General features: G+C 32.2%; 2 protein-coding genes across 10 annotated transcripts in view; both read left to right on the plus strand.

Annotated features, from left to right (window-relative positions):
- The first annotated feature begins 7 nt into the window (after positions 1–7).
- LOC120352463 (choline transporter-like 2) lies at positions 8–20,965 on the plus strand. 2 transcript variants are annotated; one of them, XM_039433108.1, is made up of 9 exons: positions 8–370; positions 2,808–2,938; positions 5,694–5,859; positions 10,770–11,004; positions 12,462–12,642; positions 13,004–13,287; positions 14,883–15,174; positions 17,044–17,278; positions 18,655–20,965. In XM_039433108.1, exons 1-9 carry the CDS (start codon positions 208–210, stop codon positions 18,759–18,761), a joined length of 1,794 nt encoding a protein of 597 aa, XP_039289042.1. In that variant the 5' UTR covers positions 8–207; the 3' UTR covers positions 18,762–20,965. The 2 variants fall into 2 exon arrangements, with proteins under 2 accessions (XP_039289042.1, XP_039289041.1); XM_039433107.1 differs by lacking the exon at positions 2,808–2,938 and adding an exon at positions 1,730–1,872 and having other exon boundaries at positions 51–370.
- Positions 20,966–23,231: 2,266 nt separating this feature from the next.
- LOC111054042 overlaps positions 23,232–25,493 on the plus strand; it is a 49,707-nt gene continuing 47,445 nt past the window's right edge. For 6 of the 8 annotated variants that reach the window (XM_039433110.1, XM_039433111.1, XM_039433114.1 and 3 more), the window contains exons 1-2: positions 23,243–23,431; positions 24,488–24,665. In XM_039433110.1, coding sequence (XP_039289044.1) covers positions 23,406–23,431; positions 24,488–24,665 — 204 coding nt within the window. In that variant the 5' untranslated portion in view covers positions 23,243–23,405. Of the gene's footprint in view, positions 23,432–24,487; positions 24,666–25,493 lie in introns of all 8 variants that reach the window. The other 2 variants (XM_039433112.1, XM_039433118.1) reach the window with 2 other exon arrangements.

Genomic DNA, 25,493 nt, shown 5'->3' on the forward strand with positions numbered 1-25,493 from the left:
CATGCAGTCAAATATTTAAGTAAATAATCAAAATCTTTTCTGTAGTACTTTCGACCGTCTCGCGATCATTTTCAACAGTGAATTTCTTATTTGAACAATTATTTTTTATTTATTTCTCATGTATGCATATATTCTATGTCTAATATACTCTTATCTGAATTGTGGTAGGTATGTGTTGAAGAATGCCCATTAGAGAACTGGACAGCCATGAAGTATACGTCGGGTCTTGAGCCTTTCGATCGGGAGGACGTCAAGAAGAATATCATCTGTAAGACTGAAAAAATTGCAGGAAAAATAGATAGTTTGGAAAAGCTGAAATCTGTGATAGACAATGAGCTCTGTGCTCCATGGCAAATAAAGAGTTCGCCAGGTAACTACAACATTTTTTGCAAGTTTTCCAATTTTTTCTTTGTTAATTTAAACAATTGAATTCTCTCACTATTTCAAATTAGCTGTGTCGAATAGTAAGTGTTTTTTGGCTCAAATTTGGCGAATTTTCTAATTAATATTCATATACAATACCGGTACCGTACATACAAATCAGGTAAAAACTATGCAGGCATTCGCCCAAAACTGATTTTAACCTCAATCTAGAATAGACAGTCTATAGTGAGGTCCACGTTATAATGGCAGTGGATAAAGATAGAAGAATAGCGATGCCGATTCTCTGCATTAATTAATTATATTTCTACTGTCAAAAACATAATTGGCATCGTTGTGAACCTAGAAAAGGATAGTAACACCGGCTTTGTCGAATGATAGACAAGGATAGCAAAACCAAAGTTGATCAAATACTATCATTATAACGTGGACCTCACTATAGAGGTGACAATATAATGTGATTTGAACGGAATATGTTTCTTATTTAGCTTTTCAAACATAAAAAAATTCAGTGTATGCTGCTTTGGTGTGAAAATTGGACTCATCATTTCATAAAAGTGAAAAATTACACTTTTATCCATCAAAATTTGGAAGAGAGACAGTTTTGGGCTTACCTGTTGTCCTCTCCCGATCATAATGTATAATAATAATAATTTGTAGCTCTGGTAATGAATATATAAATAAATAATCTACCTAATTAGAGATTGAATATGTCTCAGTCACTCATTAATTTTGTGTTTAGAATATTAACTAAACGACAATCAATTAGAGGTTCTTGTGTAAAAGTAAATTGAATAAATAAATGAGTAGTTTCAAGATGAATAAACGAATTCATATGAAAGGGAAGATAACACTGATGGTTTGGAATTAAATAATATTCAATTTATAATTTCACACTCAAGTCCCGAAATGGAAATGGACTGGACTGTCTTAAATTTTCTCATGTTAATCAAATAATGTGTGTTGGAGCATCAATTGATTTGAAATTTAATTTTTTAAAGAGATACTCATATATTCATGAAAACTAGTTTTCGTTTAATTATTTTGATTTTATTCACCTGTTTGGAAATAATTTTTCTGGAAACCACAAAGTTAAATGTTTAAACAATGTTTTTTAAACCACAAGCTTTTCAATTCCTTCCCCTTTCTATTTGATTTAGAATGAAGACAAACGTATATGAAATGTTGCCTATAACTATAATGCAGACTTACTTTATACGAGTGATTAAATTAGTTTGATTGTTGAAATGTGAATTCTTCAAAACCCCAAAATGTGACTGGCTGCATATTGAGTTGTTGAATAAATGAATAAATTCTCTACATAAAATATTATGAATTCTACTTACAGCCAGAGGTCGATGTATGCCGATTTTCGACAGGCAGTCTGAAAGCTTCATAAAACGCTGGTTACCTCATAAAGTTCTCCATAAGATTTCAAACTGGATGATGAATAAAATGCATAATGCTTACAATGCGTATCTAAGTGGAGAGGTAGTTTCGTTTTAGAATTCATTGAGAAATAGAAATCATGATTATTATTGTTTTATAAGGGATGGGCATGGCTTGAATAGATGTCTGCACTACACTTCACAGGCTGCCTTGTTCATGATAAGAAGATCATAATCAATCAAACAATCAAAGTCTGTTTGAGTCCATGAGCCCTTAATACAATGTTTTCAATATATCAATCATTGAATTAATGATCTGTTGATTTGAAAGTCAAACGTTTTTGGAGTCTATCAATCATAATATTATTATAGTCAAGTCGAGAGTAATATTATTCAGCAACTGAGTGGACATAATCTGAATTAATTTTATTGTCAGAAATTCCTTAGAAATCTTCCTCCCACTGCAATATAATTTTATAAAGTATGCCTATATTTCTTGATAGGTTCAATAACCAATTTACCCTTTAATACAAGAAATAATGAAATAGCCTATATGGATTAAAAATAATGCAATTCAGTCCTATTAACCATTACACACGTATTGTTGGTACAGAATTAATGAATTAAAATTAATATTCAAAAGTAAATATTGCTCTACATATTCTTTGTATGAGGAACTTATGTGAAAATGCGTATGTATTTTCACTTAAGTGAAAATTTGAATCTTATACTATTCAATTATTGTAGGTACTTATTATACAGTGAAGTAGCCCAAACTAAATATTCCTGGAGAGAATCATACTTGCGTTTATTCAAGTAATCATGTCATATAAAAGCATTTTGACTGCAAGCAAAAACATTGAAGAGTACTTTAAAATCATTGCATCTTTAAATATAAAATGCGTTCAATATTTTCATGCACTTCATCATGCATGTCTGTTACTGGAGTTTATCGCTTTTTTGAAAACATTTATAGTTTCTTTTTGTTATAGGTCTTGGATTATAACTTTTGTTCTTCTATCTCTTAATTTTTTTTAGTTTACAAGCGATGTGTACCTTCTTTGAGGGATATTCACGATGCGGTGGTCTCTATGACTTCTGCGCACTTATCTGAAGAACTACTTCAGAATTCAACAGAAGTAATTAATGCGTTCTCCACAGTCATTGAGGTATAAGAATTCTCCAAATAACCAACTCATTCTCTAATCTATTAAAGTTAGTTTAGACTAATTGTAAAAAACCTTATTTATAACTTTTGCCCGTTTGAACTTTATCAAGAGATGGGTAGTTTTTGATAGAAAGCGTTTTGTTTTCTCTTTTTTCTATCTATTCATAAATGTCTGAGCTATAATAAATAATTGACAATCGTCATACAAAGTTTTAGAAAAACTACTATTGCATTCATTAATATAATATTAATTTCTGAACTAACATTTTTAGGATTTATATTGATTTTACTCCACTTATAACTAAACTAATAGGCTACTCAATGTCGGGAGTCAAGTCTACATTCTTCGAAAAGAACTACATTGAAAATTAGTATAACTTTCGGGCATAGAATATTAGATTATACATTTTTTAAAACTCAATTGACAATTGAATAATTTCCTTCTTGTGTGTGTAACACTAGGTCATGAACTTTTCCAAGTTGATTAATCACAAATTTATCAATTTGCTCAGCTATACTAAGAATGCGCATATTGCATGTTGAAGAGCTTACTGAGTGACCAATAATTTCCTCGAATATTCTGCATTTATTGATAGAATTGCTTGATATCACTAGCACAGCATTAATTTGGTTGAGACTGTATTATTTGATACTGTCAATTGAAAATGGATACCATTGATTTTCATTCAGCCTTTCAATTGATTACTGAAATTATTTCAGGAATGTGTTTGAGAATGAGTGTTTTCAATATAATTTTTGTTGAAAATGTATAAATAATTATTTGCTATTTAGCCTACTACTTTTAGTTATTTTTGTAATAAATCTGCAATCAATAACATGAATCAGTTTAGTTAATTCGTAGCATCCCAGTGAACGAGTCAAGGTTCTATAGTTTAAATTTTGTTTCAAGAACTTATTAACCCTCAATTACACGCATAGCGGCATAGCGTACCGCACTTCTGCATATTCGTTCTTTTAAAATGGCTTCAATAGCTACCATTTTCCAGTGCTTCCACGTTTTCTTTCATCATACCTTTCCGTAGTAGATGACAGTGTTGGTGGCAGTCTGGGGGCGTTTCTTCGGTGTGCAGCTGACTGTTGAAGTGGGAAGACCTCATTTTTAAGATAAATAAACTTCACAATTCCACTCAATAATCTAATAGTAATTTCTGAACTAACCTTTTTAGGATTTATGTTGATTTTACTCCACTTATAACAACTAATACTCAATGTTGGAAGTCAAGACTACATTCTTCGAAAAGAACTACATTGAAAATTAGTATAACTCTCGGGCATAGAATATTAGATTATACATTTTTTAAAACTCAATTGACAATTGAATAATTTCCTTCTTGTGTGTGTAACACTAGGTCATGAACTTTTCCAAGTTGATTAATCACAAATTTATCAATTTGCTCAGCTATACTAAGAATGCGCATATTGCATGTTGAAGAGCTTACTGAGTGACCAATAATTTCCTTGAATATTCTGCATTTATTGATAGAATTGCTTGATATCACTAGCACAGCATTAATTTGGTTGAGACTGTATTATTTGATACTGTCAATTGAAAATGGATACCATTGATTTTCATTCAGCCTTTCAATTGATTACTGAAATTATTTCAGGAATGTGTTTGAGAATGAGTGTTTTCAATATAATTTTTGTTGAAAATGTATAAATAATTATTTGCTATTTAGCCTACTACTTTTAGTTATTTTTGTAATAAATCTGCAATCAATAACATGAATCAGTTTAGTTAATTCGTAGCATCCCAGTGAACGAGTCAAGGTTCTATAGTTTAAATTTTGTTTCAAGAACTTATTAACCCTCAATTACACGCATAGCGGCATAGCGTACCGCACTTCTGCATATTCGTTCTTTTAAAATGGCTTCAATAGCTACCATTTTCCAGTGCTTCCACGTTTTCTTTCATCATACCTTTCCGTAGTAGATGACAGTGTTGGTGGCAGTCTGGGGGCGTTTCTTCGGTGTGCAGCTGACTGTTGAAGTGGGAAGACCTCATTTTTAAGATAAATAAACTTCACAATTCCACTCAATAATCTTTTTTTATTATATTATCCTTTTTAAATGTTATTTTCCTTTAATGCTGAGTTGATAACTTCCTTTCCTTAAATACTAATTTATTATTATTTTGTATTTTCCTAGAAGCTTGTTTTCTCTGCAAAATCAACAATTATATTTTACCAATATACAGTTTTCTCAATTTCTATTTGAATAATTATTGTGAATAAATAATATCGTATAAAAAAAGTTTTCCTCATTTTCATCATCCATGTACAGCTCAAATTCTATGAAATAAGTTTGTAAAGGGTTTGAAAACACACAAAAATAAATTTTTAAATGTTTAAAAACATAATTTTTAAATGTTTAAAAACAAAATTTTTAAATGTTTAAAAACACAATTCACATATAGCGGCACTCAGTGCCGCGCGCTTATAATATCATTAGAAGGCGCCTAGCGTGTAGTTGAGGATTAAAATATACAATTGTAGCTAATATAGTTGATTTTTTTTACACTAGACACAGATATGTTGTGTCACACCTCCATATTGAGGTGATTAATGAACAAGATATTGTCGATTCCATCTTTGTTTGATCCAAACTACTTATAATGCTACATGGATCATGGGCTTTGACAGTTTCAATAATTTTTATGATCTAAAGATATTTTAACCCTATTAAATGCATTCTCTGTTCACATTTGCATAATCTAATGCTGATGTCTTTCGCAGATTAAAGAAAGAGTGATAGAGGACATGGTGTATGTGTGGCGCTACCTTCTCATTGGTCTTTTCTTATCGATGTTTGTCTGCCTCATCTATATCACTCTGTTGAGATGGATTGCAGGTCTTGTGGTGTGGCTATCACTATTGGCCATAGTTGGATTATTGTCTTTTGGTAAGTAGGCTATGATTTAGTATGGTTTCTTTATCATGTACTTAGCACGTAAGTAAATATGAGTTCTTCCTCATCCATTAATCTATGCATGTCGAAGAATCTTATTATATTAAAGCTGCAAAGGACGAAAAATTCACAGCCAATACAGCTGATTGTCTCGGAGAACCCACCTCAAAATTAGTTAGAGAACACACTGGAGGCTATGAGAAAACCTCCAAATCACGAAAATTTTACCCCCCTGGGGCCTGTTTCACAAAGGTACAAGTAGGTTACAAGTCTTGTTGCCAACCATGGTTTTGGAGAACAGCTGATTACAAGCGTTTCACAAAAGCAGAATTGTAAACTTGTAGTTACAATGAATTTCTACAAGTTTACAAGTGATTTGCTTGTTACCAACAATATACAAGTGACAAGTTTACAGTTTACAGTTTACAAGTGATTTGCTTGTAGCCAACAATTTTTGTCGAAATTACTTGTTCGTAACTATGAAATTTCTACCGAAGTGGAAAGCTATGTAAAGGATTTACAAGTGATAATTAAAATGATTTTAAATATTCAATAAATATTTATAATAATCAAAAATGCCCTATATTCCTCTATAATTCATTATTTTTGGAAATATATGCATCAGGAAATTGAATTTGATAAATTTCCAAAATAGTTATTAATGTGTTACCTCATAGGTTATAGTATATATATATACTATAGTACACATAACCTATATATATATATATATATATATATATATATATATATATATATATATATTATGACGTTATTCTTTATATTTAAATAACGATTAGCCTCCTGCTTGGCATCAGTCGGTAGAGCATGAATATTTGATATAATTATATAATTAGGTCGTGGTTTTTTAATATAATTCAGTCTCATAAAATCTTATAGGCCCAGATATGAGCTTCCCCTATAACTCTTGTAATTCATTAAAAAATAAATATATATAAATATGATACTTATACTATAGTGTTGAGGAATTAAAATAAATTGCACACCATAAACATTTTGATACATATATTAAACAAATAATGCAAAAAATAGATCGAGGCAAAAATATATAAAGAGCGATAAAAAATAATATAAATAAAAATAGAACAATAATTTAAATCAGTAAAATATCACAGGCTAAACTTTATATTCTAGATTTATGGCACGAATCATTACCATGTGCCTTTATCTTAAAATCATATGCATCCTTTTGCATGTAGCTGCGATATGCGCTTGCTAATACTTGTCAACTTGGACAATTCAATTAAAAATAGGTTCTTTAAGATCAACTTGATAAATTAGCCACTAATAATCCAAATATATATATATAATTCTCTAGTACTTAGTAGATTTCTTTGTATTGAATATATATTTTATCTCAGGGTGCAAGATTCGGCACCTGACGGAATAGGTAGAGCAATTCATCTAGTGAATTAGAGCTATAACAAACTATCGCAAATTATATTGCAAAAATTAAAGATCATATGAATGTGTTTTAATAGCCTAGATTTTATACTTCTTTGATCCAATAGAATTTTCTGAAATGTATTGATCTATTTTTTCCTTCAATAAAATACCTTTAATACTAATTTTACTTGCGCAAGTATTTTTCTTATTAAATTCTTAATTTATAATAAAAACCCTTTCGGCGAGCTAGCTTTGATTATTAGATAGATTCGAAGCACTAGGGCGCCCATCACTAATTCAATATTTATCACTCACGTGTCGAAAATCTTCTTATAAGCCGCCGATGTCGATCCAACTCCTGGTGGTCCTGGAATACGGTAGCCGGAATCGTCTTTTCCAAGGGGTTATAAATTATTTGAAATTGAAAATGACTTCTGCTTTACAAGAGCATCACAAAGTCTTTTAAGAAATTTAATAATTTGATCTAACTTTAACTTTTACAATTTATTAGCAAGGTACTACGCTCTAAAATATTTGGGGTCCTCTCATGGTGGCATTTGGCTGGCGAGTGATGGTTCTCCTTTCTCAATTTTACAATTCTTATTTCCGACTTTCAAATTAACATAAAATTTGAATATCTTAGTCCTCCGCCATTTAGGTTCAAATAGATCGTACAAAAAATATCAAATTATTACTTAGGTTGTGCGTTTAATAATTTCTTTGCCTTCGGGCCATATCTATAACATAGACTATACAACAATTTAACATAGATTCCGAACATTTATAGAAATATATAAATATTTTTGAATTGGCCTACAATTGCCGCCTATTAACTGCTATTGTGCTATTGGTGCATGCAAATTTGATTCAGAATTCATGCGCCTGGTACCTCCTATTTCCTGAATACACTTAATTATTTTTATTTGGTTTTTTACTTATGCTCTCGACATGCTAGCTAATATTCTATATACTAATATTTATTTCATGCTACCTAATAGTTAGCCACGTGATCATGTGTTCTTTCACATTGCATACTGTTTTGTTGCAATAGAGCTCTGCCAAGGGGTTTGGTCAGATTCTACGTTGTTCGATTCGGTCGATCGTTAGGTCGCCGATCACTGAATGCATATACCTAACCTCAATCTTCAAAATATTTTATATAATAATAATTATATTTATTAGCAACAAATTCTTTCAAATCCTTTTTAGGTTTTTGTACCGTTTAGCCAGAACAAGCTGATGCTATCTAATCTTAATTGTTATCTATTTGGCGATATTAGCCAGTTACTTTATTTCAGACCTATTACTATTTCGGTTAGGGATTTTTATCTACCCAAATTCCGATATTTTACAATATATATATATATATATATATATATATATATATATTATATATATATATATATTGTGTAGGTTACAAATTCAGCAATAAATGAAGTAGTCTGTACAAAAAACATTATATTGCTTTCAAATATTTTCAAAGTAATTATTGAAAAGTACCTACAAGTAACCTTTATAAAGGATGAAAAAAGGAAATTATCATGAAAATAGGTTATGTTTACTATTGAAGTACTTGTAGACTTGTAAACTTGTAGATCATAAATTTTTGTGAAACGTGAGTACTTGTAAACTTGTAACTACAAGTACTTGTTCGTAACCATGGTTGATAACAATACTTGTAGGTACCTTTGTGAAATAAGCCCCTGGCGTAATTAGAGCCCCCCAAATTTTTTCGACACAAACAATATTTCGACTACAAACCAATATTCAAATAATGTGTAAACTATGTTAATCTTCACTCAGTTATTTGTAACAAGTGCTTTTACTGTAGTTCTTGTATGAGTTGATTTATGTAAGGGAAAATAGTGCGTTTTGTAAACATAAACATGTGAATTGTATACTCACTATTATTTTTATGGCTACTGAAACACAGTAATTTTTAATTTTATTTATAATTTCTACAAAGTAGCACTGATTGGGAGAGAAAAACTAATGATACTCCTTGTACTATTTCTCTCCCAAATTTAGATAACATTTTAATAGTCCGAAATAGGGTTATGGTTTCACTTTTTTTAAATTTAGTCCATTTTCACTAAAAGACAACGAAAACTAAGAATTTTAAATTTTTATGGTTAAAAACAGAATAAAAAACAAAAACATCACACTCAAATCACCATTAATTGGAACATTTCTGCGTAATTTGACAAAATTTAAGAATATATCAAGTGCTTTTGGATGAGTCTTATCCTAAACATTCAATTTTATTTTCTCTGATAAAGTATTCTACTTCCTTATTATAATCTATTATATTTATCATCACTGTTGTATTTAGTCGTGTAGTGATAACATAAAAGGGGACATGATATATTTCATCGCGTTTCAATTTTAATTGTATATTTTTTGCTGAGGGTGATGCCTACATGAGCTGTAGCTATGCTTGTACGAGGGTAATGAGACGGATTGAATGATTATATTGCATCATGTCTGTGAACACAATAAGTATTCCCCATTATTCAATCATCATCTACATAATATTACTCTCCTACAGACCATTTCATTTATATTGGCATTCCAGTGTCATTAGTTACCTACCTTTTAGTGCCATTTGTAGAGAGAAATAAAGAAATAGGTTGAATATTTGGACCTTCATCGGAGTAAGTCATCAATAATTCTAAATATTCTCTCCACTGTTTTACCACTATATACAAGTTTTCACTGTGTGTTTACCAGTAGTTGTAATATAGGTACTATTTGTTATAACCAATAATAATTATAACTACCATCCACATGTTATCCTCCAAATAAAATGTATTCATCAAACATATCATCAATGTATTCAATTCAAATATACAATATACTTTCTCCACTAAATTTAATCAACTTTTGTTTTTCAAGTTATAATGTAAATATTTATCATTTTCTTTTTAGTTACAAGTTGTTTTTCATTAGAACTCTTTCCCCACACACAGACTTGTCTATGTGGGGAAAATTCACAAGTGTTTTGTATTATTTATACATGTGTACAGTATTAATTGTAATGATTTGTGAATAAACTCAATTTGAATTTGAATCAATGGGCACATATCTCGGTATTTACAAACATACCAAACTATTATTATAAGGCTAAAGTTCAAGTTGAAAATTGTTCGTAAAATTTGAAATCAATGTAGGAATGTTTGATTCCTACATTGATTTCAAATTTTTGAATATTGCATCAATCATCCGTTTTTTGTAAAACTTGATTTTAAGTACATAGAATAATCACATTATATTTTGTACTGATTCATCAATCAGTACAGGTCTCGGTGTTTACAAACATACTAGACTATTATTGTAAGGTTAAAATTTCAAGTTGAGAATTGTTAGAATTTGTAAAATTTGAAATCAATATAGGCTATTATTTGAATCAAATTAATTTATCATATCAAATCAAGATGGAAGTAAAAATTTGCTACTTTTTAAATATATTCAATAAAAGTGTAATGTATTTCTACTTTCAGCCACTTACTTTTGCTTCAACACATGGCAATACCTGAGCCAAGATCCCGATCACGCGTTGGTAAATCCTACAAGTCGAGCGTTGCGCGGCAAAGTCAACGAAATCCTCAACAAGCCCTCGACGTGGATGGTGCTGCTCATCATCTCCGCTGTACTCTCTGTGCTCACTATTGTCATCCTCATCTTCCTCAGAGCTAGAATCAGGATTGCGATCGCTCTTATCAAAGAAGGCAGCAAGTAAGTATTCATTCTAATAATAGGCTATCTATATATTTAATTGAGTGAGGTACATTATAAGTTAGAGTTGGAGTAATTATTAGTCTACATTTTTTATAGATAAATAAATAATATAAAGTTATTGACCGAGCGAAGTGAGGTCTAAGATTCAAGTCTACGTTTTGGCGATTCTCTTAATGTTTAAATGTTTATATGTTGCGCATTTACGGCGAAACGCGGTAATAGATTTTCATGAAATTTGACAGGTATGTAATTTTTTAATTGCGCGTCGACGTATTTACAAGGTTTTTGGAAATTTTGCGTTTCAAGGATAATATAAAAGGAAAAAGGAGCCTCCTTCATACGCCAATATTAGAGTAAAAATCAGACTATAGAATTATTCATCATAAATCAGCTGACAAGGGATTACACAGATGTATGGAGAAGCCAGTCTATTGCTGTATTTTCATAAGGTCTATATTAGTTTCTAATAGTTTCAATCAGGTACTTGTGGATGAGAATACTGCGTGAGGTCTACTGTTCACAGAACTACTAGTTTTAAGAGACGGTCTATTTGAGAGTGAATAAATATAATCATAAAAAATAAAATAACTAATCCTGAAAATATGTAATTTGTGGACGACTTTTGTTTAGTGCTAATAAGTGCCCATTTAGGCTAGGCGCACACCAGTTAGTCAAGTCAAGACAAGCCATGATCACACACGTTTAGTCATAATACTTCACATATTTGCTTTATGACGCAACTCACACTAATTGGTCATTGCAATTAGACTTCATAAGCAACTATGTGAAGTATTGTGACTAAACGTGTCTGATCATGTCTTTGTCTTGTCTTGACTAACTGGTGTGCGCCTAGCCTAAGGTTTGAAGCAGTTTTGGGTGAATGTCTGTTGTTTTTGCCTGATTTGTATGTATTGTATGCAAATGAATAAATAATTTAGCTATGATGAAAAACAACACATTCATTACATTTTGTATTTTAATCAGTGAGGAGACCTCAATGATGTATGAAAATTTTACATGATACCAATTTACTGTAGCCTACCGTTTTTTGGAAAAACTTGATTTCCAAGTACATAGGAGTTAAGTCTTATTTGTATGAGACTCAATACCCTGAAATTTATTGATGAAACTTGTACAGAAAGAAAATATTGATACAAAATACTTTTTACCCTAATGACTAAAATGTATACAATATTCTCAAAACCAGAAGATTTTTTGTCTGGAAATCTGTTCACTTTCATGTGATATAATCTATATACATTTGGTAGACTTTGATTTTAATCAGTACAAAAACCTGAAAAACTATTGTCGCTTCGATGAGAAACACTTTATTTTTCATTTTTTCATCCAATAATACTCATTAATTCAATGTAATTACATGCATGAATATACTTCACTCCTATGTTAATATTGATAAGAACAATTTCACCTTTAATTCGTATTATTTATTTCAGGGCTGTTGGCAGTGTGATATCGTCGCTTTTCTTCCCAGTATTTCCCTGGATCTTCCAACTCGTTTGCGTACTTTGTTTCATCTACATAGCCTTCCTGCTTACTTCGATTGGCCGTAATACTTTCAAAGTTCATGGACTGAATAGTAGCCACCCCAACTGCATTTGCAAAAATGGTTATAAGGTAAGGCTGGATATTCTGCATAAGCACGATGCTGTTGGATTGTACGGTACCTAGTTATTATTTTCATAAACACCATCATGATACCAGTGATGTCAAAAATCTGCTGCTTTCCCTAGTGTAAGAACTAATGATCTAGAGATGAACTAAATCTATATATATTTCTATATACAACTATAGATTTCGTTTCTAATAATTATATTATCTTTTTTCTTTGTGGCTACTAATTTTAAAAGGGTACTAAGATTTCTAATTTTTATTTATATCTAATCATATGCCTATTGCCTGATTATATGTTATTTATTCAATATGCATGACTAATTCTGTGCGTTAGAAGTAAATAGGAATTGTTGTCTGTTGTCAGAATGGAGACATGTGCGAGGTGGATGTCTTCCAAAGAGAGTGTACAGCGCCCGGCTCGGGAGGTCCATGTGTGCTGGCCGGGTGCAGGTTCTTCCAGCAGGAGAGCGACAGCACCATCACCTACTTCCAGCTCTACAATCTGTTCTCGCTGCTGTGGACTCTGTCCTTCTTCTCGGGCGTGGCCAAGATGATTTTGGCGGGAACCTTTGCCACCTGGTACTGGACCTTCAAGAAGCGCGACCTTCCCTTCTTCACGCTAACCCAGTCTATCTATAGGACGCTCAGGTGACTAAATAAAGTGATTACTATACAAATGAAAATATAAATATGAGTACCTTTTTTTAAATTATTTTGTCACGACATATTTCGGCTATATAATGCCATTATCTGAATATAATAGAGTATAAATACTGAATATAATGAATAAATTGCATGGAAATTGATTCTGAAAAATGTTACATTAGAAACATGGAAATTGGTTATATTCGAAAATGGATGCTCTGAAATTGGCGGCTACCATTCCTCCTCTACGGTGGTGAATCATGGGTGACAACGAAGCCACTTGAAAGTAGAGTGCAGGCAGCTGAAATGAGATTTCTCCGAAGAACCAAGGAGTGTGACAGAAGAGATCATTTCAGGAATCAAGATATTAGGAAAGAATTGAATATCTGCAGCATGATTGAAAGAGTTACGGAGGATCGGCATCAATGGAGGAAGCATGTTCAAAGAATGTCAGCTGAAAGAATACCATTAAAAGTCTATAATTATCATCCAGTTGGTAAAAGAGATGTTGACAGGCCATGAAAGCGGTGGTAATAATAGGATTTTTTATGTTTATTTGAATAATTGGCTAGATATGAGCCTAATCCTTGTTTGTAAGAAGAAGAGGATGAAATACTGGAGAGTTAAAAGAGTATAAATACTGAATATAATTAATAAATTGCAAGTTAATTGATTCTAAAAAATGTTATATTAGAAACATGAAGATTATATTCGAAAATGGATGGTCTGAAATAAGCTACTTTACAGACGTCTTGGGCCAAAGATGTCTTTGAAATTGCATTTTAGGTACCATGCATGAAATGGAAAATGGGAATAGTAAATGAAAGTAATGTTGAATCATTTTTGCATTCAATGCTAAACATTTTTATGTTCAGTGATTTATTAATAGATTATGTTATGTCATTGAAATTCTTTATTCTCCAAAAAAGATTAACAATACAATTATATTTGCATGTAAAAAGTAAAAATACATTTGATTGGAGGCTCCTCTTATGGACAACATGCCTGTGAGAGAGGAGCGAGTTGTCTAGTAGCATCCAATATACATAATCTTAAATTAAACTATTCATAGCTATGAAAAATATGACTAAATACAATAAAAAAAAAATATTTAAGAAAGAATAGACTAGTGTAACAAATAAAACAAAAGTCAATCTGGAGAGAGGTATTATTAAGAAAAAAATAATATAAACCAAATTAGGTAAACTAAAAAGGAAACATTGTTTAGTTATTGTTTATGTTATCATTTGTGTAATTGTTTATTTGTATTATTTGTGTTGTTTGTGTATATTTGTACCCTATTATTTATGCTCTGTTGTACTTTTTCAGCTACTGACGTTGTTATAACATTGTTCAATGTTTTTGGCAATAAAGATTTTGATTTGATTTGATGTCAGACATTCATATCACAGCTTGCTGTGGGATGAATTTATACGTTTATAATGTGTATCAAACGCCAATAAAACCCATTCGAAAACTAATTTACAAAAACCTATTCAAAACATCAACCTCTTATCAGATACCACCTACTAATCATTCACATTCTTATATTCATACCTTGCTTTCGATCACTGTATTCTCTTTTTGTATGTTTCTAGGTTCCATTTGGGCACAGTGGCATTCGGATCACTGCTGTTAGCGATCTGTAACTTCATTCGAGCGTTGATTGAATTTGCCGAAGTGAAGTTGAAGAAATACGACAATTTCTTCACCAAGGCGATCTTGTGCTGTTTCCGTTGCTTCTTCTGGTGTTTGCACAAGTTCCTCTGCTTCATCAGTGCCAACGCCTACATCATGTGCTCCATTCACGGCAAAGGATTTTGCAGCTCTGCCCATGATGCGTTTTCGTTGCTCATGAGAAACGTCGTCAGAGTGGTGGTTGTTGATAAGGTAATTTTATATTGAAAAAATGATAAAATCTTTATTAGGCGGAGTTAGGACTTTCAAGTCCTCTCTACCAATCAACCTCGAATTGATCCATGCAAGGTAATCTGAATCCATTAATTGTTCAAATCCATGTCAATTTAACACAATATACTGAAAGGTTAAAAAGGTAATTGTGATGAACGATAAATGCTTATTCACTGAAGTATTTATTTATAACAAAACCTGGTCTAGTTTTTGAGCAGCTCTACTCAATAACTACTCAAAAGCTGCTCAAAAACTTGACCAGGTTTTGTTATAAATAAATACTTCAGTGAATAAGCATTTATCGTTCATCACAATTACCTTTTTAACTCTATAAAACTCTACTCTGTAGAGTTTTAAGGCACTTGCAAGTATCATGAACCATGATTTTGTTGATATTATGCATACTGTTTTATCAGATCTTTATTCTGATCTAAATTAGTCAATTAGATATTTGCTGGAAAATGTATTCTCAATATTGGGCCAACTTTGATTCAGTTTAAAAAAGATTAGTGCTCGTATATGTCAGGGTGCTCACACAGGTGAGGGGGGGGTTTACTGTATCACAGGGGGGTCGAGAATGCAGACGTGAGCTCAAAAAACAAATCTCAGTGTTACAATGATTGATGACTACTGACAACCCTTTTTTGGTTATGGGGTGGGGGATGAATTTTCGAGTTTTCTCCTATTGTGGTGTGTGATCACTCCCTGAATATTTGCGGGTTTAAGTTTAATTTGCATCAAGTCATGATAATATGCAAATACAAGTTTTCTCTAATAGGAAAAATACCTATATTTCATACAGGTGTCTCGATTGTATTAAGTCATCTTATCGACGATAGCTTATCAGCACGACCACGGAGGCAACCGCTTCCTCTTTCAAATAAGACATAAGACGGCAAGCGTCCATTTTCTGGAAATGTTGAAAATTGACGGTTGAAGTCTAATTGTAAAAATATAAAAAATCTGGTTATAGCCGTTTTCGAGAAAAACGCGAAAAACATGGTTTTTTAGTAATCATCCGCCATTTTTTCCGCCATCTTGAATTGAATTTTATTGAATTTCTTATTGTCGGATCCTCATGGTATAAGGACCTTAAGTTTAAAATTTCAAGTCAATCGGTTAATTAGGAATGGAGTTATCGTGTTCACAGACATACACACACACACACACACAACACACACACACACACACACCACACACACACACACACAACACACACACACACACACAACACACACACACACAACACACACACACACACACACACACCACACACACACCACACACACACACACACACACGCACACACACACACACACACACACACACACACACACACACACACACCACACACACACACACTCAGACCAACACCAAAAAATCATGTTTTTGGACTCAGGGGACCTTGAAACGTATAGAAAACATGAAATTAGGGTACCTTAATTTTTTTTCGAAAGCAATACTTTCCTTACCTATAGGAAAAGGTCAAGGAAAGTAAAAATAGTTATAAGCATAATTACCTGCATAAGACGTGGACGCCATCACTTCTGAAGAAAGTTGAAACTGAAAATAGTTTCAAAGCATCCCTGACGATGGCATCTTGTTTGACTGGTACACTTGACTACTTAGAACTATCATTTTGTCGGTTTGAACGCTATAGGACTGATTTGAGCTACTATTATTTGGTGAGAAAACCATACTCTCAAAAAAGTGACATTAGGGACTGGGACTGAAAGAGTGCATAAAAATGCATGTTTATCATGCACGTCTACCGTTGGTGGCCAGCCTAAGCGGTGCTCCGGTCAGTCGTGATACGGTAATTATGTGAGATTTGAATGTTTGTTGTAGGTGACGGACTTCCTGTTGTTCCTCGGCAAGCTGGTGGTGACCGCGTCGATGATGATCGGCGCCTACTACGTGTTCCACACCGATCAGCTGCGACTGCTTGACAACTCGGGTCGTGACGTCAAACTCAACTACTTCTTCCTGCCGATCGCCGTCATTGGCCTCGGCACCTACCTCATCGCCTCCATCTTCTTCAGCGTCTACGCCACGGCCGTCGACACGCTATTCCTCTGCTTCCGTGAGTCAATTCCACAATAAATCATTCTTTCCATCCAATCACAATTAGGCTACTAGCTTTCAATTTCACAATTAATAAGCATCCAATTTCAAGCATTCCATCCAATTTTCATTACGAGCTCCTTTAGTGAGGTCTTTGTTATAATGGCAGTATTTGATTAACATTGGTGTTGCTTTCCTTGTCTATCATTCGATAAATCAGTATTGGTGCTATCCCTTTCTAGCTTTCTTATGTTGTCAGTTTACCACAAATATGTTCTTTTTACTTTTGACACTGACTGTACAGATGTGAAGAAACAATCTCCAGGTCATCCACTATGTTCTATTTTGATTCTAACAAAGTACTTGAGTAGACATCAAGTCGCATAATTAATTTTTGAATTTGTTTAGGTATTACATCTTCATTTAGATATGAGAAACACGACTTATACCTGAAATTACATTATATAAGTTGATAGTATAGGACCAGAGAGAAACATTAGCATAAGTAGATATCCCATGTCATAGGGCGTTTATGTCGCAACTTTTACTGTGTTATCTCAAGCCGATAGCCCACGTAGTTCTTTCCCGTGAAGCTTTATGACGCTGGTAGTCTCTCATATTGTGCCGTTCATACACTCTTACCCGGTCAAAACAGTAAAAATCAACAATAATCGACAGTAATCGGCTTGGGATAACAGTAAAAGTTGCAACATAAACGCCCTTTACCATGGGATATCTACTTATGCTATTGTTTATCTATGATAGGACATCCTGGACTCAGTCCGTCCTCACAAACAGGCTTACCGGTAACGGTATAAGTCTTGAAAGTTTATTCCAGAATTATTTCCATTGAAATTATCTTATTATAAATAGGATTTCTATTTTGCTATTACTTTTGAAAGTAATTGAAATAGGATACCTACCGAATAACTTAATTTCTGTTGATTTAAAGTTTAGATTGTTGTATCGAAGCTTTTAAAACGATAGCCGCCTACATTTCAGGTTTCTGTGAGAATAAAAATCTGATCTCAGTTATGAAAGTTTCAAATAAAACAATGAAAAGGGATAATATATTGATGAATGTAATATATTTGACATGAAATTGACTGACTTCCAAATACCTGACTAATTAAATTTAATGAAATAAGAAGAGAGAATCAATTAAATGTATCAAGAGAGACGTTATGAAGAACTTATTATTGATGTAAAGTATTTCAATTTGGCTACTTGAACTGTTTAATTGTTATAGAGATCACTAGTACGGTACCCTCTTTATACTTTTTTTATATAAGCATAGAGGGTACTAGTGTTATCTAAAATAATTTTAAGTTATTGTTTTTATAATAATTGTTTCTGTAATTAAAAATAATAATTCTTGACTGTTTATGATTTCAGTTGAGGATTGCGAAAGAAACGATGGATCATCGGAGAGACCTTATTTCATGTCAAAGAGACTCATGAAAATTCTAGGCAAGAAAAACCAGAAGCCCAAGCACAACTAAACGTTTGTTTTTCCTATATTTTATTACCAGTTGTTAGATTTATTTTATTTGAAAAACTATTTCGAAGTTAGGCATTCATACCAAAGCTATATGATTTATTTTATTTTGATGATACGAATAGTTAATCTACTACTACTCTTAGTTTAAGCTTTGCATATGCTGTAATTTAATCACTGTAAGTCAGTATCGAGCTCATTTGTTTTTATTCATATCTAAGTGCAGACTGAATTATTATTTCACTGTATAAAGTTATTATCATTTTTGACTCTAATACCGAACTTGGTTGAATCGTAACAGAATCTTCTTTTCATTTTTTGTGCTAAAGATAAAAATAAATGCTACTGCCAATCAATGACTGAATAGAAAAAATAGAAAATACTGTACTATCCTACCTGAGAGCTTTCAGTGAATGAGTCATAATTTCCATTGGGAAACGAAAAAATTGTAGCATAATTCATATCTACTAAAACTAAACTATTTGTAGTATACGCTCATTCAATCTATTGTAATTAGACTTCACTTCAATTCTGACGCACCAAACTTTTCGTTTTTATTTTAGGAAAATGTTTACACCGAAAACTCAAAGAACTTTATTATAGTAATATAAATTTAATTTATCTCATCATGAAAGAGATTCAAGCTCTAAAAGCTAACATACTGTGATTTGATAATACTGCGATACTGTGTAATAATCGTATCTCAGAGATAATAATGATCAATAGAACTACTGTTTAAGTATAGATACCTTGAGAATAAGTTTATTTAAGATTTCATTACAGATTCCATTAGAATAAAAAATCATCAAACATCTTCCTATAATATTGGACGTGATTAGTTACCGTTCTGTTTCAATATTTATTATGGTTGTTTATATTCACTGATTATTAAATATTATGCTAGTTTTTAGTCAAAAAAGGGTTGTATTATTGAAGAATCTGGAAACAAAAACATTAATGGCGTTTATAGATGTTTTGGTGATAAATTCTTTGAAAGCTGCTAAATATTTGACAATTATTTATCAATTTTCTTGAAAATTAAAGCTGTAGTATTCTTCTCAATGATGTAGCTAAACATGAAAATTACAGTACAATAACATTTCAAAAAATGGAATTCGTAGAAAATCTGAAGTAATTATTGTTCAATTTCAGTAGATTCAATTTAATAATAATAATTAGTTCACACGTGTTCATAAAATACTTACTCTGAAGTATAGTTGTTGTGGATCAGAATATGGAATGGAGTTAGTAATATTAATTATTATTAACTGTATCATATTCAATTCAAAAATTGCTTTCAAGGTTATTTTGAATCTTATCAAATGTATCTCATTGATTGGTTTATAATCAGTAATAATCAACTATAGCTTGTTGAACACTTTACAGTACACACAATTCCTAAATCAAATTACATTTTATAAATTTCTCATTGTAAAAAAAATCTATCATGAGATACTATACGATTGGCATGAGACTGAATTTTCAAGATAGTTCTCTCGTCTTATGTATATATGGTAGGTAGGTGAAATTTTGTATTGCTGTACACTCTTCATTGCAGAATACTGCAGTCTCATTATTTGATAAGTTATTGAAACTACGTATTTTATTATCATCTTTTTGATAATACGTTATATAGTAAATAGTATTAATTGATTACTAGGGGTAATTTCATCGGTCAACGCCTATGCGACAAATGTTATGAAAAATCAACTTTTCTATTTGAATGGGTTCTCTTGAAATATTGGACAGAAAATCTGGCCAAAATAATAATTTTCAAATTGCTATCATACATGAATACCATCATTCTAGTAGAATGAAGTATGGTCAGAAGAATAAGTAGAAATATTGAAGTTGATTAAAAATTGTGAATTGCTTGCCTTACATCTATCAGTGTCTTAAAATGAACGCCTTAATTTAATAGATTTTCTAGTTTTTGACTCTTGCCAACCAAAGAGATGGATTTTCCCAACCTACTAAAATAATAAAATAAGCAAACAGGAGCGTTATGCTTCGTCTTTGCTAAAAATATAAAATATTAAGCAAAAACTTACTGATTATTATAGTAATATAAAAACCCCTTGTTCGAGTAATACAAACAATAAAACTATTTGATACTCTCTGTAGTCTATTGTAGTTGATTTTTAAGTTTGGTACTGTTTATTGTTATTTGTGATAATATGTATAATAAAGTCAAATTTTCTATTGAAATATTATGTTTTATTTTACGATGTGTTATTCATCTATTTGTTCTCATAATTTTCCTCTTCTTCATTGTTCTTATAATAATGATAATATTTTTTCTGTATCCTTTTCTTATCTCACATCCTTCTTCTCGACATCATTCTTATCTTAGTGATTATGGACATGACTGTTCAACTTAATCAGAGATTGCAGCGCGCTCAGAATTACTGTGCGCCTCATCTTTGGTTTACGACAAGACGAACATATTACTCAATACTTTGGACAGCTCAAACTTCTAAGACTGCACGAGTACAGGAGTCTCCATGCTCTCATGTTCCTCTTCAAACTCTTGAAATCTCGGTCTCCCAATTACTTGGCAGCGGGGTTTCGCTTCATGGCTGATGTTGGCAGGGGTGAGACGCGTCATGGAGCTTGCTCATTGTCCGTTCCAATTCACAGAACTGAGCTATATAATAAGTCATTCCATGTTAGTGCGATTAGATTATGCAATTCACTGCCAGCTCATATTAGGCTGCTCGACAGTCAACGCCGGTTCAGTGCGGCTGTCGTGGCGTGGATCAGTGGGGGGGGGGGGGCTTGACTAGGCGGTTTTACTCTATGTTCTGTAGAGATGTAAGTGTGAGTGGATGTGTGTGTAGTTGTGAATGAGTTGTGTGAGTGACATTTATTCACTATTAAGATTTCTTGCTTTTAGTTTTCTCTTTTTTTTCTTCTTAATTTATTCAATTTGTAGTGGATTGATTTAGTTGTTTCCTTATAATTTTTAATTATCATTCAATTTTAAAATGTAATGCATATTATTATTTCCATGTAACTTATCATTGTGGCTTAAATGGAAGAGGGGGCTTTTATTGCCTCAATTTCGCCCACATCACTTTTATTGTAAAGTGTAAATAAAAGTCATCTATCTATCTATCCACTACTCAATCTACTGTACTTTCTTTTTACTGGAGGAATTCCACTATAAGTCTTGCTTACCAATGAATATCTGTACTTGAAAGAATAAGGCTAGGCTTACTTCAGTTAGTCAAGACAAGACAATTCACGTTTAATTATTTATTTAGGTCAGCACAAACAAAACTTAGTTTAGTATTGACAGGTTTAGTCACAATACTTCACATTGTTGCTTATGACGCAACTCACACTGATTAATCATTGCAATTAGACATGTCTTCATAAGCAACTATGTGAAGTATTGTTACTAAACGTGTCTGATCATGTCTTGTCTTGTCTAACTGGTGTGTGCCTAGCCTCAGGGTAGGCACACACCAGTTAGTGAAGACAAGACAATTCACGTTTAGACACAATACTTCACATAGCTGCTTGATTATGAAGCAACACACACCGATTAGTCATTGCAATTAGACATGTCTTCATAAGCAACTATGTGAAGTATTGTGACTAAACGTGACTTGTCTTGACTAACTGGTGTGTGCCTAGCCTTAGACGTTGATGTTGTCAATATCACTATATTTGTTCAAAATCAATTCAAATGGTTACTACAGAAGAAGTTGTTATGGCATCTTAGCTGAACCGATTTATCAGTTATACCCGTAGTTGAATTTTGATCTAAAATTAAGCAAATATAGTGGTATTGACAACATCAAAGTCTCATTCTTTCAATAATGGAGAAATACTCGTACCACAAAATCTCTTACTATACAATCAAATATTATTATTTTTTTACTGTTGGGCAGAAAGAGATAGTACCATTAGTCTCTATGGGATTTTTTACTTATGTAAAGTCTACCAATGTCTCACAACTTCCAAAGAACCAATGATATTGAGCAAACGTTCATTCGAGCTACTGCAACTCAATCCTCTTTCATAAGTCTTCATTGCTGACTCAAAAGGTTGCCCCGCCAAACTGTTCTTATACGAATTATCAATAGTGCATCTATCAAAAAGTATCTATTCGACCATCCTAGGGAAAGCAAACGTCCCGGTTTTTCATCCTTGGTCCCAGTGTCCTGAAATCCTTCTCGGGACGCCCAAATGACACGTATTTTAATAATTTAAAATTTATTTATTTAGGTATTTAAATTAGTTCTATTCAGCCTTAATAATCGGGAAAAAATCCTTAGAGAACTTTTTTATTGTGATAGCTTGGTGATAATAGTATAAAAATCAAAAAATTTGAAAAATATCACCACAGTCTTAATGCTCAGTAACCGTTATCACAAAGATTCAAAGAACTGATCGAATGGAACCGTTACCTGCGCAAGCGCATTATGGTGCTATGAAAGGTCAGGATGGCTTTTTGTTAGTTGTTGTTTTTCTTCTTGCATCGTTGCATCCATCATGTATAAAAGTGTGGTTATATTATTCTGCCTGCACATTTTTGTATTGTACATTGATAATAATGTACAATAGAGTAAAGTTTAAATAAATGTTTATACTAGATTGATGTTAAAGGAGTAGAGGCGTTTAGTAAAAGCTGAAAAAGATGGAATTATACTATGAGATTTTGAAGTAAGTAGTCTACCTACTTTGTATAATAATAATGAATTATTACATTAAGTTCAGTATAATTACTGTATATCAAGTTGACATTGAAATAATTTCTATTGGAGTTTAATATTAAATTTATTTTATGGTCTGAAACAATATAATTACATCATACTGAGTTATTTGAACCTTGGAATCCAGCATTGAGACTTACATAGATCAAAAGAGGAGATCAAGAAGGGTTTAGACAGCATACACGTCTTTATTCGTGTCTTATTCAGGTAGGCAGCTCGGCAGCCTAGTGTCTCACTGTTCCTGTCCCAGCAAACTCCTCGACAATGTTTGTACACTGCTCTGGCGACGGCCGATTGTAATATTGCATGAGTAATAATCATGCAATTTTAGATCAACTTGAATAACTAGGTTACTTGTAACCGCAACTAAATTCTCACTAATCTTTCTTAATAAAAACAATGAAAATACAAAGATTTTGAAAATTATAGATTATATATTATGTAGAGAATACTTGCATTGATAATAATTTCTAGAATTAATGTCATTCTAAAAATAATAGCTCTTATTGATTATAAAGCAGCTCATTTTACAGGAGACTCTACTCCTAGATTGGTCCTCCACAAAATAAGATCTATAAAACCAAGGTTTTTATAGACCTTGGTCCTTCAACATCAAATGCTAAAGAACTCAGACTTCACACTAACTGTGTATGATTTTTCACCTGCGCATTTTAGAACTACTTTCGGCACCTGCGTATTATAATTTAAAGTTTGATGCTTCAATGTCTAATACCCTTTTTAGAAAAATGTTTTAGCGGAAGATACGGTAATGATATTTCTTGGTCCAATACGATGTGCCATTTATACACTTTCGACTTTTCACTTTATACGATCATGCAGTTTATTAGTTTTGGTTGAGTATAAAAGGAAGAGTTTACCTAGTTGTTGCTTCTATAAATAATATTTAACAGTTTTCAAATATTTACAAATGAGTCAGAATGGATTAATCTAAAAATATTGTAGGCTGTTTGGTGAATCTAAACATTTAACATTTTCTTGTTTTCAGCAATATGAGGTCGTATGAGGTCATTAACAATAATGTCCCTAAACAATGGAGCACAGTTAACATGTCCGTTGCGAGAAAAATGATGAATGATGAATTAGAATGTGAATCTGCTTTCTGGAAACCGGAAGACCGCCTACTTGAGAAGGAGTATCTAAAAAACGAACAGAATTTTGTCAAGGTAAGCTAAAGCTTTTTTGGATGTGGTGTTGAAGATTAATGACAGACAGACAAAATATATTTATTAGAAAAAAATGCAATTTACAAAGTAATAATCTTTTGTGTTCATTTTCAATATAAAACAACCTCATGAATACACTAAGCCAAATAAATCTTTAGAAAATGGTCTGCAAAAAATGCCTGTGCGCAAAACAGAGTTGCATATTATTGAGAGATTAGAGTTGCAGTTTGATAGAGAGAAAGGAAACACTAATTTTGATGCATTCAGAATCTTATTTAATATAATATTATTACATACAGTGAATTATTGGATAGCTCAAAAAAATTATTATTCAATACTGATAAAAATTTCAACTGGACAAAATTTCTCTTGTTAGTTTTGTAGAAGCACAGAATACAGCATATATACAATATTTGTATTCTGTGGTAAAAGTATTTCGCCTCTTTGTATGAGGCATGGTTAGAGAAATAGAGTAGCCAACATTCTAACTACTTTGGCATGATTGTTGATATTGTTGCATTTACAGGAAATGAGGCATCGTTAGATATCAGACTGTTGAGTCTGATCTCTGATCATACCTCACACCTTTGAAACGACCGTTAATGGTACTCACATCATGTGAAACCACCATTATTTCTCCATGTTGTTTTTAAAACTTTTCTCAGTTTATCTCCCTGATAAATTGGCATCTTGTAAGACTGGACTTCCCTGAAACCACCGACATTATTTTTGTTTGCTGAGGATGATGCCCACATGACCTCTAGGCTTGTGCATGGATAATTAGACTGATGCTTTTGAAAGATGAGTGGACCTACAGTTTTAAGTGTA

The sequence above is a fragment of the Nilaparvata lugens genome, chromosome 7 (assembly GCF_014356525.2).
Source record: "Nilaparvata lugens isolate BPH chromosome 7, ASM1435652v1, whole genome shotgun sequence".
NCBI classification, from domain to species: Eukaryota; Metazoa; Arthropoda; class Insecta; order Hemiptera; family Delphacidae; genus Nilaparvata; species Nilaparvata lugens.